The 13,851-nt window shown below is 36.7% G+C and overlaps 1 protein-coding gene across 1 annotated transcript; it reads right to left on the bottom strand.

The window, feature by feature from the left end:
- Window positions 1-1,120: 1,120 nt before the first annotated feature.
- alpi.1 (alkaline phosphatase, intestinal, tandem duplicate 1) lies at window positions 1,121-13,407 on the bottom strand. Its single transcript, XM_008406805.2, has 11 exons — window positions 13,243-13,407; window positions 12,596-12,721; window positions 10,064-10,179; window positions 7,215-7,389; window positions 6,758-6,930; window positions 5,687-5,821; window positions 5,518-5,593; window positions 4,968-5,102; window positions 4,622-4,813; window positions 4,240-4,356; window positions 1,121-2,093 (listed from the first exon to the last, which is right to left on the bottom strand). The coding sequence occupies exons 1-11, from the start codon at window positions 13,334-13,336 to the stop codon at window positions 1,819-1,821; spliced, it is 1,614 nt and encodes a 537-aa protein (XP_008405027.1). The 5' UTR covers window positions 13,337-13,407; the 3' UTR covers window positions 1,121-1,818.
- Between the last annotated feature and the right edge of the window lie 444 nt (window positions 13,408-13,851).

Raw genomic sequence — 13,851 nt, 5'->3', positions numbered from 1 at the left:
ACACACTATTAGTTTCTTAGAATTGTATCCTTATCATAAAACGTGATATCTTTTATGTATGCCGCTTTGAGTAACCCCTTCTTTCTTAGTTGTTGACAACAACAACTAAGARCACACCAACTCCTCCCAACAAACCTGATTCTACAGAAAAACCTTTTGTTATCAAACTCATCAAAACGGTTTTGAGTTTTAAAAGTGTGATATTGAAATATCTGCTATTGCAAAGTAACATAGTCAGTGCATTAAAAATAGCTTGGATTTAGATTCTTTATTATCATAGTTGAGCAAAGAAGGAGGACACCTAGTTGTCCTCTAGTGCAATGTTTTTTAAAAGTGGGGGCCAGCAGGGGGCGTTATGGGAGTTTCAGAGATTTAGAGGGACAAAAATGAAAAAAAAAAAAAAGAATGTGTAAATCTGAAATTTTATTTTTTATATATATAAATGTAATCTGTTTTTCAGTCATTATTATAAAATATAAGTTAAAATAACTTATTCAAGATGGAGACAGAAGATAGAAATAGTCTTTATTGTCCCACAAAGTAGCAATTCAGGGAGTTTTTTTTTGTTGCCATTTTCATTTTTCTGATTGGCTTTCAGTGACATTCATCAAGTTGCTTTGCTCCTCAGGCTAGAAATGGAAAAGTTTCTGACAGAAGAAAAAGACAGAAGGAGCCTCCTACCAGCCTTGCTGTGGTCACCGCTGCAAAAAGACTAAACTGTCGAGATAAAATAAATACTAATGAAATTAATATTAAAATATTACATATTTCCTAATCAAAAGAGGGGATTATGGTGGATTTTTTTTTTATCAGGTAATGTATTCAACATCAGATTAATGAAGTCATAGTACCTGACAAAAAAAAATGCAGAACAGAACTCGTGAGGCAGCATTTATGATAAATGAAAGTAGTAATTATTGAATAGTAAATACAAGTGAGAAAAAAAAATGTTTCAATGTTCTTTTAGATAAATTGTTGCATTGCTGCATTGTATATGTATTGCACACATATACACTCGCGCGCACACGCACGCACACGCACACACACACCCCCCCCACACACACACCCATATATATATTTATTTATTGACCATAGGAGACCAAGTAAGATACCTTTTATATTGGCTCATTRAAGGTCATTTAATATTGTAACAATGGTAAAACAGCTCAAAGTTCAGGTTTAATTTACTTGATCAAGTCACTGTTTTCCTTCAGTAAACGTACATATGCCAACAGATGTACCACAAAGGGMCCCCAGCTTGGCTTCAAGTTATTCAGAGAAAAACTTATGCACACAGTACATTTTCATTTCATGTAAATCCATGTCATAAAATAAAGAACTCTGAAAACATCTCACTAAATCATGAACTTACAAGTTAGTGCAAGTCTAGTCTGTTTGAACTTGTACATTGATCAATTGGAATGTTGGATGAATTATTGAGTCTTTAATTGTCTCTTGAAAAACAGTTTCAGTTTACAAAAGAATAACAGTTSATCTTTGCATATTTTCATGTGAACAAGCTGTCAGTGCTCTATTTTTTATTGCKAGGCAGCTTAGATTAGTTAACACTTGCATGCTCAAACTTGCATTGTAAATCTATGGCAAAAACACTAGWGTGTGTGGATCATTACCACATGATCCAAGGRGTTTTTGGTAATAAATACAGTACTGTCAGTGTTTATCCATGCACTYTGATTTTCCAGCCCACGCACAAAATGGGCTTGCTGGCATATTTACCTGAAAGCACTTAATCCATAGTCTTTRTTTTACTGCATGCAAATAATCGTAACAGTTTAAATGTATGTGTGTGGATGAAGGTCATCTTAAAAACCAAAGAAGGACAAGCATGTTGATCAAAAGGCCTAAATGTCTGTTCACACACCCAGCTGAGGAATGACTGTGATGGTGAGGAGGGCAGTTTCTGTATGGCTCCAAACAGGCTGCATAGGCCATAACATGTGCTACGTAGTTCTGCTCCTTTACTCCATGAAACAGGTGAGCCATGGGACCTTTGGCGTAGATGGCTACGTCTTCTCCACCGTGTGTCTCGGCATCCAGTGGTACAGCGGCCTGCTGCATGTACTCCTCATCCACTGCAAGGAGACAAGGGCAAAATGCACAAAAAAAAAAAAATCCAATACGTTAAAATGAATGTAATTTAATACTTCCATTAGTGACCATTACATATAAACCAGCAAACAGCATTTGTAATTTAAATATTGAACACATCCACTTTTTTTCCTCCCTAAATATACTTCTAATTGCCACATTGGGATGAAATTCACACTGTATTCCCAACACCCATATCCAAGAAATCAACAAAAATTAGTCCATAAATTAGGTCATTAAAATAAGCTGGAGTGAAGAAATAAGAATTAAACAGAAAAAGAAATTATAGATAATCAGGACAATAGTTAGATTTTATCTGTATTCTGAAAGCAAAACTACTCAGTATCAGTGCAAATTCATAACCTGTTATTTTAGTCCTAACTGATGACCAATGTTTCAGTGTTTCGGAGAGTCCTAATTAGATTTTTAATAAAAACAATAAGTAATGCACTCAACTGAAAGACATTCTATACAGACTCACTATGYAAAACTCCACTTCTGAAGAAAAAGTGTGTTGAAACTTGTGAAAAGTTTTCTATACAGCTTTCAATCAAGCCAATTAAATATTAARAAAATATAGTCTGRTCATATTAGATACAAACCTGTACTCTTTAAATATCAMTWCTTACAACATATGAGAACATGCCACTTGGGCTGCACAATAAGTTCACACCTTCAAACGTGAAGTGTGAAGGTGTGAACATCATGATGTGGGGCTATTTTTTTAGCACATGGTACAGGCACACTTCATGTAACTAGCAGAAAGAATGAAAAKGAAAATCTTCCAGCACATTAATAATAAGAATCTGAATCAAGTATATTTCAAGTACCCAATGATACCACAGTRAAGAAACTCAAGTGGTCTCAGGGTAAAAAAAACACAGCTGCCTAGTCAATCAATTTAGTTAAATCCAACTTTTAAAAAAATCTATGGGAAGACATTGGGATGAAATTCACACTGTATAGAGCTCACCGGAACTRCAAGATTACATAACATACCTGAACAACCTGAACAACAAATAGAGTAGTTTCTCTATACAAGACATTTTGACATTGACATTGTGTGATAAAAAGTTTGTGTAATCCTCTTGGCTTGTTACTGACTCCTGGTGTGAATTTCATGTCAATAACATAATTAGAAATACATTATTAAAAGAAGAATGTTTACGTGTTTAATATTTATTTTCCCCAATGTTCCTTGCAATATGAAATAACAAAATATACTGCAACTGAAAACTGAGTATGCTAGATTTACTGCTCTTGTCGTTAAGACTTTTTTTTATTTGTTGTTCCTGCTTTTGCACTAATACTATAATTACCTTTGCCTCATACMATTTTTTTGTAGTTTGGCCCATATGATAGGGTTTTCCAAAGCTACCATAATTTACTCAAACAAAACTAATTACAGCTTTCCAAAGCCCCAGAAGGTAATTGAAGTTCCTTTGATGGAAAATGCAGAAATAGTGCCTGACTTTTAAAATACAAGAAGCACATGTTGGACAGGAAGTGAGATAAACTATTTTGAAATTATTATGATTAAAAATAATACAATCTTTTCTACAGTTCAGAAAAAGTCTTTTTTTTCTGTAGAGTGGCACAGATGGTTGGAAAAGCATGCTGGTGCCCTTTTGTTTATTGTTGCTTTGTAATTTCACTGCAATGCTGCGGATAAAAGCATCAAAGTGCACATGTATTTCTTTTGCAATGCTTCCTGCCTCTCCAGATGGATACATTTTGAAATCAAATTCCATATGGAGTTGGGTTCAGTGTATAGCTATTAGACATAAAAACTTGTTCCAAAAAGTAATACTGGTCCATTTAGAAATGGTGAGCAAAACTTAGGGCTATCAAAGGTATTCCGTGCAATAACTTAAAATGCATGTGTATTTCCATCTTTCTCAACGTGTCACAAAKACATGCAAATATAGTTTAAAAGTTCAGTTACATAAATGCAAAGGGTTATGCGGGAAAAAGAAAACAGATCACAATGAAATGAATGCATTATGTTTCATCTTTGTTTTTCAGACAAACTCAGGCATGAGTCAGCCATAACCACATCAGTTAAAACTGTCTGTATACAGATCAGTAGAGACAAGCAGCTGCATCTGAAAACCATTAGCCTGGACTCACAGTAATCCACCGTTGTGATGTTCCCTCTGGTTCCATTTACATGCACATAACCAGGGCCATTGGCATAAAGGATGCTGGTAAAAGGCATTTCGTCATCTGCTTTCTTTGGCGCCAGACCTGAATCATTGCGTGGGAAAGTGAATAATGTTTGTCATGCAAGGTATTCCTCAACACTTACACATGCTTTGATGTCATTTTGAAAGCAGATTACAATGAACTTAAATAACCTTTTGCCCAGGAATTTCTAGAGCTAAGAAACCCAAGAGTAGGTCAACATTTTATAGTCTTCAGGAAAACACTTTGTTGGTCTTACATGTTTTTTTATACTTTCACACAACTTTTAATATGAACAGCATTAAAGCAGATATTCTTAGAATCATACCAAAAATGGGGTTCCCTCGAGGTGTGTTACCACCAAAGGTAAAGACATGAGAGTGGTCCGCAGTTACCACTGTCAGTGTGTCAGACTCATTGGTGATTTGCGCTGCCCGCTCAATTGCACGATCAAACATCTCAGCTTCAGTTAGCGCCAGTTTTGCAATGCCATCATGGTGTCCATGGTCAATTCTCCCTCGTAATACAACACAGAAAAAAAAACAAATGTCAACAACTGCACATGATCATGCACAATCAGGATTCTGTGTTATTTCAGGTACAGCATTGCAAATAAGTGCTTTCTGGAGCTCTTGTTTGGATTTTAAATTCAACAACAATCCCATGATACTCATCTTCCACAAACAAGAAGTATCCTTTTGGATTCTTCTTGAGGATTTGAATTGCTTTTTCCGTCATCTCCACAATAGATGGGTCTCGTGTGGTATTCCGGAAAACATCAAATCTCATGTCCTTTGCTTCAAAAAGACCTAGACCCAAATAAAARGGTGTGAAATCTCAGCATTATGAGATTTACAGTTGGAGACAGTAAWGACTCAGCTCTGTTTAGAAGAAATAAAGCCGTGAAAAGAAAGGCCACAGAAAAAAAACAAACATTCAAAATAGGACCAGTGAGAAAGTTCAAGAGTCTGAACTCCTCACATATCAGAGGACAACATGATAGTTAGATAATAAAGATGGTGTACTCTTGGTAGCTGCACCTGGATTACTGTTAAATGCATCGTCACAGCAAKAAATGCACCCTTGAGYCTTTATCTCTATAGTTGGACCTGATTATGCTTGTTAAAAGCAAATTTACACACAACACATGACTGTTTTAAATGGCTGTAAAGATGAAAGGCGCTACTTAGAGATAAAGAGGTTATATATTACTTGCACACCCACCCATCAGACGATCTGTAGTTTTCACATTTATCTCATCAAACTCCTTCTTATGCCAGACATACAGTGATTTCTTGTTCTGAAAAACAAATCCATGGTCACACWTATATGTTAGTAGCAGAAGTCCATAAAATGGTAGATAATACATCAAGCTAATRCTCATTAACCCTACCGGTTTAGCATTCAACCACACATCAATAAGGTTTTTCTTGTCTTTGCGGTTTCCCTTACGAGAAGAGGAGGTAGGATACTCAGGATCCGGAGTGCCTTTTGGTGTCATGTACATTCTTCCTCCCCCAAGAATCACCTTTAAGAAAATCACATGGCAAAATRTCGGTGGAGGCACTTTTTAAAGAATTTATCTGTACAGCTTCAAAAAATACATGGTGTACAACATGCAACATGTWCAAGTCCTAAGTTAGAATCTTTTCAGTCTAAACGTCTACAGGATGAAGTAGAAATTATTTGGCAAGCTACGTCAAGCAAAGGAGTAGCTTCAGTAAATAAAAAAAATATAATTCATTTTTAAAATATATATGGGAGGTAGTGATAGCCATCCATATGTGTGTGATTCCAAATATTGACCCAGGGTTTTGCTTAAGGTGTTTATTAAAGGATCCGCATTGAAGTAATTGACTACTCTCAACTTTTAGTAATCTTACGGCAACATTTGCTGTATAATGTTGCTATTGAATAAGCCAATTTGTTAGCATGCCTGTTGTTTCAAGTATTTTAAAGCTGAAAATGAAATTAAAAGATTTGGTGAAAGCAATCCTGTCACAACTTGCTAGCATAGATGTTTTCTCAAGATKACAATAAAAGAGTAACATGGCTGACCGCATCAAGGCTATGCATATAACTAATGCARATAAGGTAAAGCAACATGCAACATTTACAAACAGAGTGATTTGGATCTCCAACGCATCACTGTGGTTAATTGCCTTTTGCAGTTTCAGCCACCATAAGTCCTTCCATTTAAAAATGCTACCTGAACTGGAGGAAAAAATTAACAGWTAGCTGCTGTTRATTTTATTTAATGTGACTGCTWTTGACTTTAACACAGGCTTTTGGAGATCAGAGGTTTGCTTGATGTCTCTGCATATCCTCATGGCACACGCTATAGATTTCACATTGTCTAAAAAKTAACTCTGCCATATGCTCAGCAGTTCCTATATGTAACCAATGTTACCATAATTAATCAGTCTCARRATATGTTGGAAGATAATAAGCTGTTCTTTCATACATCAATGTCAAAGTTGGTGACCAGTTGGGTAGCAATATCCACACATCCAAGTTTTTGAGCACTGGAGGGAAGGTCTGCGTCGCTGTACCAGCTGCGGCTGACAGAGTGGGCATAGGCTGCAGCTGGTGAGGCATGCTGAACACGTGTGGTGGTCACAATACCCACTGATTTACCTGTACAACCCAGAGACATACTCAAATCAGAAATACATCTGGTGTTTTTTATTTTATTTTTTTTATAAATGAACAAAATTACCACTAGAAAAGTGGACCTGTTCATTGCATAGAACCACAATATGTGACACCACATGCTTATCGAATGATTGTTTTACCCCACACATTTTTTCATCTTAGGTAAGTATGGTTAATTTGTATCTTGAGATAAGAGTGCAGTTTCAACTGGTTGACCTTTCCAAGATGCCGCACACCCACTGTTGTCAGTGATCTACTGTGTGTACCTTGGGCTTTTGCACGTCGTAGTACTGAGTAGACCTCATTTCCAAAAGTAGTGTTGCACTCATAGGCCACTGCTTTAGCGCTGAGTCCAACTGTCTTGGCGTTGGCCTTCACCCCACAGTGATAGGCCGTGGCCGTGCTGGCGCTGTCCGCAACCTGCTTATCCACACTGTAGGTCTTTAGAAACAGAACACAATTGAACAAATACATGTAAAGTGGACACGGTCTAAAAATACAAGCTTGTATGATTTTTCAGCATTTTTAACACGCATTCATTGTTTTCCAGTGTCCTTTTATATTATTTTATATTAAACTTCATGTCACCAGGAAAATCCATTGAGATTTTAATTTCGAGTTAACTCATCCTAGTGGTGTTAGCTCTAGCTATTATAGTAAACAAAGTCGATTACAAGCCGGTCACGTTTGTTTCAGCAGATATCTCATATAAAACCGCTCATGAATCCTTTGAGGCCATTTTATGGTTGTGGGTTGCCCTCGTTGACCTCCTCCTCCTTGAAATCTTGTTTTTTGTTTGTAGACTTGAACCACATTTTAGCATAACCACATCTTCTGCCTGGCATGCATTGTGCAGGTAAAAAAAATAGGCAACCTGCTTATTTGAAAAATAGACTGAAGATATGCAATCTTTGAAGTAATTGTGAGTCCTTATGCAGAAAACACCACAATCGTTAAGTCAATAAGTACATTCTAACATTTTAAGGCCAATATGCTTAAATAGTCGTGGATCCCTTTAAATGGATCTCTTCCATTWTAAAGTACTTTACAAGGCGCTGTGAAACAGCAACACATAGCATGAATTTGCACTAAATATTTTGAAATGTTCAGGATAGGTTTTTGGAAATACAGTTCTTTTTGCTTTACTTTTAAGAAGATTCAGAACAAATATGCAAGTTATACAATGCAACATAAGCAATAACAGCACCTTGTGTTGACACCAGAGTCTCACAATAATCAAACGTTACTTCTTCTTGGTAAAGATTTCCAAGGTCGAGTAAATAAAAAATATATATATGTATACTTATCCCAACAAAGATTTAATCTGTCTTGATTGTTGGTTGAGACAGAAAACTACAATTAATAAATACTCAACCTCTCCATAATGCTCAAGTTACAATAATTTAGGGATTAAGCTTGCCCAGAAAGCGATGTGAGACCCAGAATTTGTGATCACTACTTACAGCCTATTGTCAGCATTTTAATTAAAGGGTGAATTAACAAAATCCTTTAAATCTCTTTCAGTTTTGTGGTTTAAGAACTTACGTAGCAGTGCATGCTCATTAAAAGACAAGATGCAACATGCTGTTGGAAAGCCAAGTGCCACTTCTGTTTTTCATCTTCTCTCTCTTTATTCATAATGAACAGTGCAATTTTACTAAGCAGCCAAAACTAAGTTGGAAGATTTAAATGTATGCATGTGTGCGCTTAAAATTTAGCACAGCTCTCTCTTCACAGTCTCATGCTCCAAGTGTGTCTGTGGTGGTAAATAAGGTAAGTTACTTCAGATTTTCCATTTGCAAAGCTAAAGTTTTAACATTTCTCTTCTGTGAAAGTGATTAGTATTCTATTATAGAGTTTGCTGGCTAAAGCAAGACAGAATAGTAAAATTGCATGTATGCTTTTGCATGCTCACCTTTAGTTTGCCATTTTAAACTTAGCAACCTTGCAGTTTTCCTGAGCTGTTTCAGAGGAGAGGGAAATGAGAACACTAATGAAGCAGTAACTCTGGAAATGTTGTRAGATTTTCCAGCCAGCTCACAAGTAATACCTCTGGACAATCAGGGGATGTGAAAAACAACGTTGCCAATGTTCCACTGTGTAGTTAAATGTGTGTTGGTAGGAATCATGACTTTACTTATATTTATGCTGTACTGTAAACTCTTTTCCACTTAGTATAGTAATGGTCAAAGAGCTTAATGCACAATTCCTGGCAAACTATTAAGCACCTTAAAGAAACATACTTTTAACTAACTTTTTTTGGCTGATGAATGTGAATAATTGAAAAATGGTTATACAGCAGCAAGAATAAAAGACTACTGAGCTTCAATGGCTTCCTTGGGAGCTAATGGACAATGTGTTTTGAAATGAAATACTAGCGTTCTTTGCTATTGGAAATGTCAAGGAAACTCCTGGTTACTGACATTTAATAAAAAAAATATGGACTAAGTGAGTGTGGATAACCAACTCAGACAATTTTTTTCCTCCCCTTGACTGAACTACCAAAGCATCTAAAAATAGTTATAAAAAAATACTTGGGACGTTATTTTTGGAGGAGCTGTAGTTTCAGTAAACGTCTCACAGAATACTATAATTGTTAGAAGGTTCCGCTGGGAGTCTGGCAGTCTTAACCCAAATCCTTCATAATTACTCATTCCATCTTTCTGTCCCAACTCCTCAAAGAATTCAATGTGCTCTAAAAGGTCAAATCAGATTCAGAAGACTGAGATGCACCACAATGTGAGATGCAAGACTAACTGTTTCAAGATTATGTCAAGGCTCAAGTCAAGGTGTGCCTGAAATTTGAAAACCATACAAAAAAAAACAGAAAAACATATGAAATAAGTGTTGCCATTGTTGGAGCAGATTGTGGTACGCATATACTCTAAAATTACTTTTAAACTGAAACCGAAATTTCAACCAGCAAAAAGCAGATTAACAAAAGTTAACCGAATGCCAAAAAGTAGTTGCTTTCTTTTACTTAAGGGTATGCCGACTTACTTACAAATATTCAAGCTTGGAGATAACACCTCTTCAGGATATTTTAAACTAAAAATTTTAAGATTTTATTTTTTTTWATCATTTCTATGTCAGCAGTTCTACTTTTTGTCACTACCTTAGAGAGGGCGACATATGGGAAGGTGTCCATGGCCAGCTCCGTTTCTTCCCCAGACCCGCCCTCATTCTGACCTCGCAGGATACGTGCTGCTGAAACTGTAGACACACCCATCCCTGCCGAAGAATGACAGACAAATAAAGTTCACTTTTATGTCCCATCTGCTTTTCTCATCTTTGTTATCTCAAAGCAATTACATAATTAATCACATATTTTGCCAGCAATGCTTCACAGGCATTCATCGCCCTTTTGACATTACATAAACTCACAGCACATATTGTGCACATTATCTGCCACCAGTTTGATAATATGAAACATTCARTCACAAATTTATGCCGCTACCTTTGTAACTGCTTCGTTAGTTCGTGTGAATACTAAAAATATTATGAAGATGTAGATCTCTAAAGAAAACATGCAACTAGCAAAATCAAAATTTAGATTAAAAAAAAAGTCTTTCCAGGTCAAAATAGCACTCTGTTGTGATGGAACTAATTTTCCCTTAGTGAATTATGTGAAACAGTTAAGGGATTTGCTCTATCTTTGCCTGTTTAAAAGAAACAAATCCTAGCTGAGTTAAGGCAGCTGCAGCAAATTTAACTCAAAAATCACAGTCGTAAAACTTAGAACAGGCTCTGGGCACAGCAGACAGGGGAGATGCACAAAGAAAACTGAACCCGACCACCCAGAAATGTGACTGAGTTTGATTTAAAACAGATACTGCAATAGTTAACTGGAAAACTGTTCTTTAATCCATGTGCCTTTAAACAGCTTCTCCTGCAAAGATGAATTTAATGCCTTGTCGACTGTAAATATAAACACACAATAAGAATTTCTATCCAATCCAGATGTAAATGGTCTCCTTTTCACTGTAGCTGTCTCTACTTGAGAATGCCAGAAGACAAGGCTAACATTTCAGCACTGGCTATAGAAGTCAGTAAACACAACACAAAGGTGCCCTTTCAAGTTGGAAAATATAAAACATTACAATGCAATTTCATTTCGAACTCACTTATATTATGTTCTTATGTTAATGGATAGTTCATGCACAGGCAAAACTTTGTGGCCAATGCCATCATACTCTTTACTCTTTACAGTTAATCACCAGTAAATGATGCCAATAAATGTAGCAATGGACCCAAAAAGAAATCAAAATGAGCTACAAGGAACATCAAAATACTTTATGAATGTGCTTTAAGAAAGAAAATCTAAATGGCATACAATAGACATCTGCTAATTTATTTTTATGAGACCAAAGCCGTTTCCAAGGGAAATCTACTCTTTAACCAATAGTAAGTAAATGCATATGTGGTATTTTGAACCTTTTCTCCAAATTCAGTCAACCAAACTGTCATGCTATATTACTTATAATCTTTGGAGACTATAATGTATTTCGAGCACAATATGTTTTTTTTTTTATTTTAGCACGTTTTTTGGATGGATGGATGGATGGATGGATGGATGGATGGATGGATGGATGGATGGATGGATGGATGGATGGATGGATGGATGGATGGATGGATGGATGGNGATGGATGGATGGATGGATGGATGGATGGATGGATGGATGGATGGATGGATGGATGGATGGATGGATGGATGGATGGATGGATGGATGGATGGATCCTATCACATCTTTTCTTGGAAAATATGTCTACAACCTTTTTCAGGTGATCTAATAAATGAGCCAATGCAAAGCTATAATGTTCCTCTCATGAGGTTTGTTGAATGGAGGCGTGACTCACAAAACAGCTACAAGCAAAATCCTTCATTATCTTGAGCTGTCTGACAGACGCCTGACAGCCATTTGGGTTCATTTATATATATATATATAAAAAGGTGGGTAAAATTGTAAATGAACCCAAAAACTAGCCTCAGGTCATGATGCTGCCACCACCAAATTTCACTGTGGATGTTGTGTGCTTTTTGTGATGTTCTACATTATGTTTACGTCAAACTTATCTTTTGGAATTGTGTCCAAAGGTTAAAATTTGGTTTTGTCAGGCCATAACATGTTCAACAAATGATTATTTTACTTGAAATTCCATGTTTTTGAAAATTGAGGAAGGCTTTTGCTTTGCTGCAATTTCAAAATCATTTGTAGTCATCACGAGAAAAAGCCGTTATTGTATTATCCCGCTGTCTTGAAAAATGTCAAGTTTTATTACCTTCAGGCTATGACAAAATTTGATTATCAGCACAAAAAGAGTTTCTAGTGGTGGTCAGAACTAGTTATTTGTGAGATGCATCCTTCAATAACTAACCAGTAACCTATGATGACACCGGTGTTCTCATCGACCCATTAACATGTAAGCATTTTTGACATTCATGAGTTTTAAACATTTGACATGAAATGATTTTCTTGGTTTTGAACAGTATAAAAGCTTAGTTCAGATATCATAAATAAAGTATTAGTAAATATTTATTAACACTGTTTTTGCATACATCCACATATAATGCATGTATAATATGCCAGGGCAGGGCAATATCTAATGGAATTGTCAGCAGTTTTGCACAAAAAAAGCATTTACCTACCATCACCAAGAAATAGAATAATGTTTTTAGCCCGGTGTTGTCGAGGATGGAGCTTCAGTGCAGCATCCAGTGTTGCCTTTGCTTTTGAGTCCCAGTAGGAAGGGTCCTTCTCAAGTTCATGAAAGCCTGTTCAAAAATAGAAATATTTTTAGAAGTTAAGAAATAAAAAAAAAGGAGTGCAAGGACAGCATATGTGCATAAACATTTATTTGAGACATTTTCTGACATGTTGATGTTTACTTTGCCCTAAGATAAACAAGAACAGGGTTTACACAGGGAATTAGCATAAACTGCCAACACAGTTAAAATTCTGTCCATTCATTCTCACTAAGGAGCTTCAAGTCAGTGAAGTTAAAAAAAAGAACATTCATCCAGAAAAACTTTAGAACAACGGAAAGTCAAACAGAAGGTCCAACACTTTACATAAACAGACCGACACAGGCAAAAAATATCCTCACTCAAGGCTTTGTTCATCTGCAGAGACTTTCCATGACACCCACACACCTGAGCCGTGACCATGCCTTCATGCAGTTCTCAACAACACGCCTGCCGTCACAAACCCACACTTTCCAGCTTGTGGTTACCTGCTTGTATGCTCTAGTCTGCCCGCAAACACTACCAATATCCTGACCCTGTCATCTTCTCACCTTGGCTGTCCATAGCGGCCAGGCCTACAGGCATCATGATGAGGCCCAAAAGTATAACCTGAAAATTGTTGGACCCGCAACGTTCCATCAGCATCCCTAATCCAACCTGGAGACTGAGGAAGAACAAGCAACAAGACCAAAAGGCAGAGACTGTGTGTGGCTGGTGAGACCTCCGGTCCTCCTTTATAAAGCCCCGCTGGGGTGTGTAACAAGGAAGGGCCTTCGCCAGCTCATAGGCTCAGAGCCATGAAAAAAGGGAGGAGGGGGTGAAATCTAAGAGAAGGAGGAAGAGACAGAGGAGAGACAGAAAGAGAATTTGAAAAGTTAGGACCACACAAGATTTGTGTGGCATTTAAGACCCTCGGTTCACACTGATTTCCAGAAATGCCTGAGCTCTGGTTTACTATTTTTGAGCACTGAATTAATTGTGGTTTTCCTACCTTCTCTGCTTTCTTGCTCTATGCATGATAGAGATCTGAATTAACTTCTGATGTGGTAAAAGTCCAAATATTCTATCGTTCAGTAATCTACCTAACTGTAAAAGAAAAATTGGGCACCCAGCTTATGTTGGCATCCAGCGAGATATAAATCCTAGCTGGGCTCTTTCCA

This window comes from Poecilia reticulata, linkage group LG4, assembly GCF_000633615.1.
Source record: "Poecilia reticulata strain Guanapo linkage group LG4, Guppy_female_1.0+MT, whole genome shotgun sequence".
NCBI lineage: Eukaryota > Metazoa > Chordata > Actinopteri > Cyprinodontiformes > Poeciliidae > Poecilia > Poecilia reticulata.
Note: the sequence above shows the minus strand (reverse complement) of the source record. Positions and strands in the feature narration are given on the sequence as shown.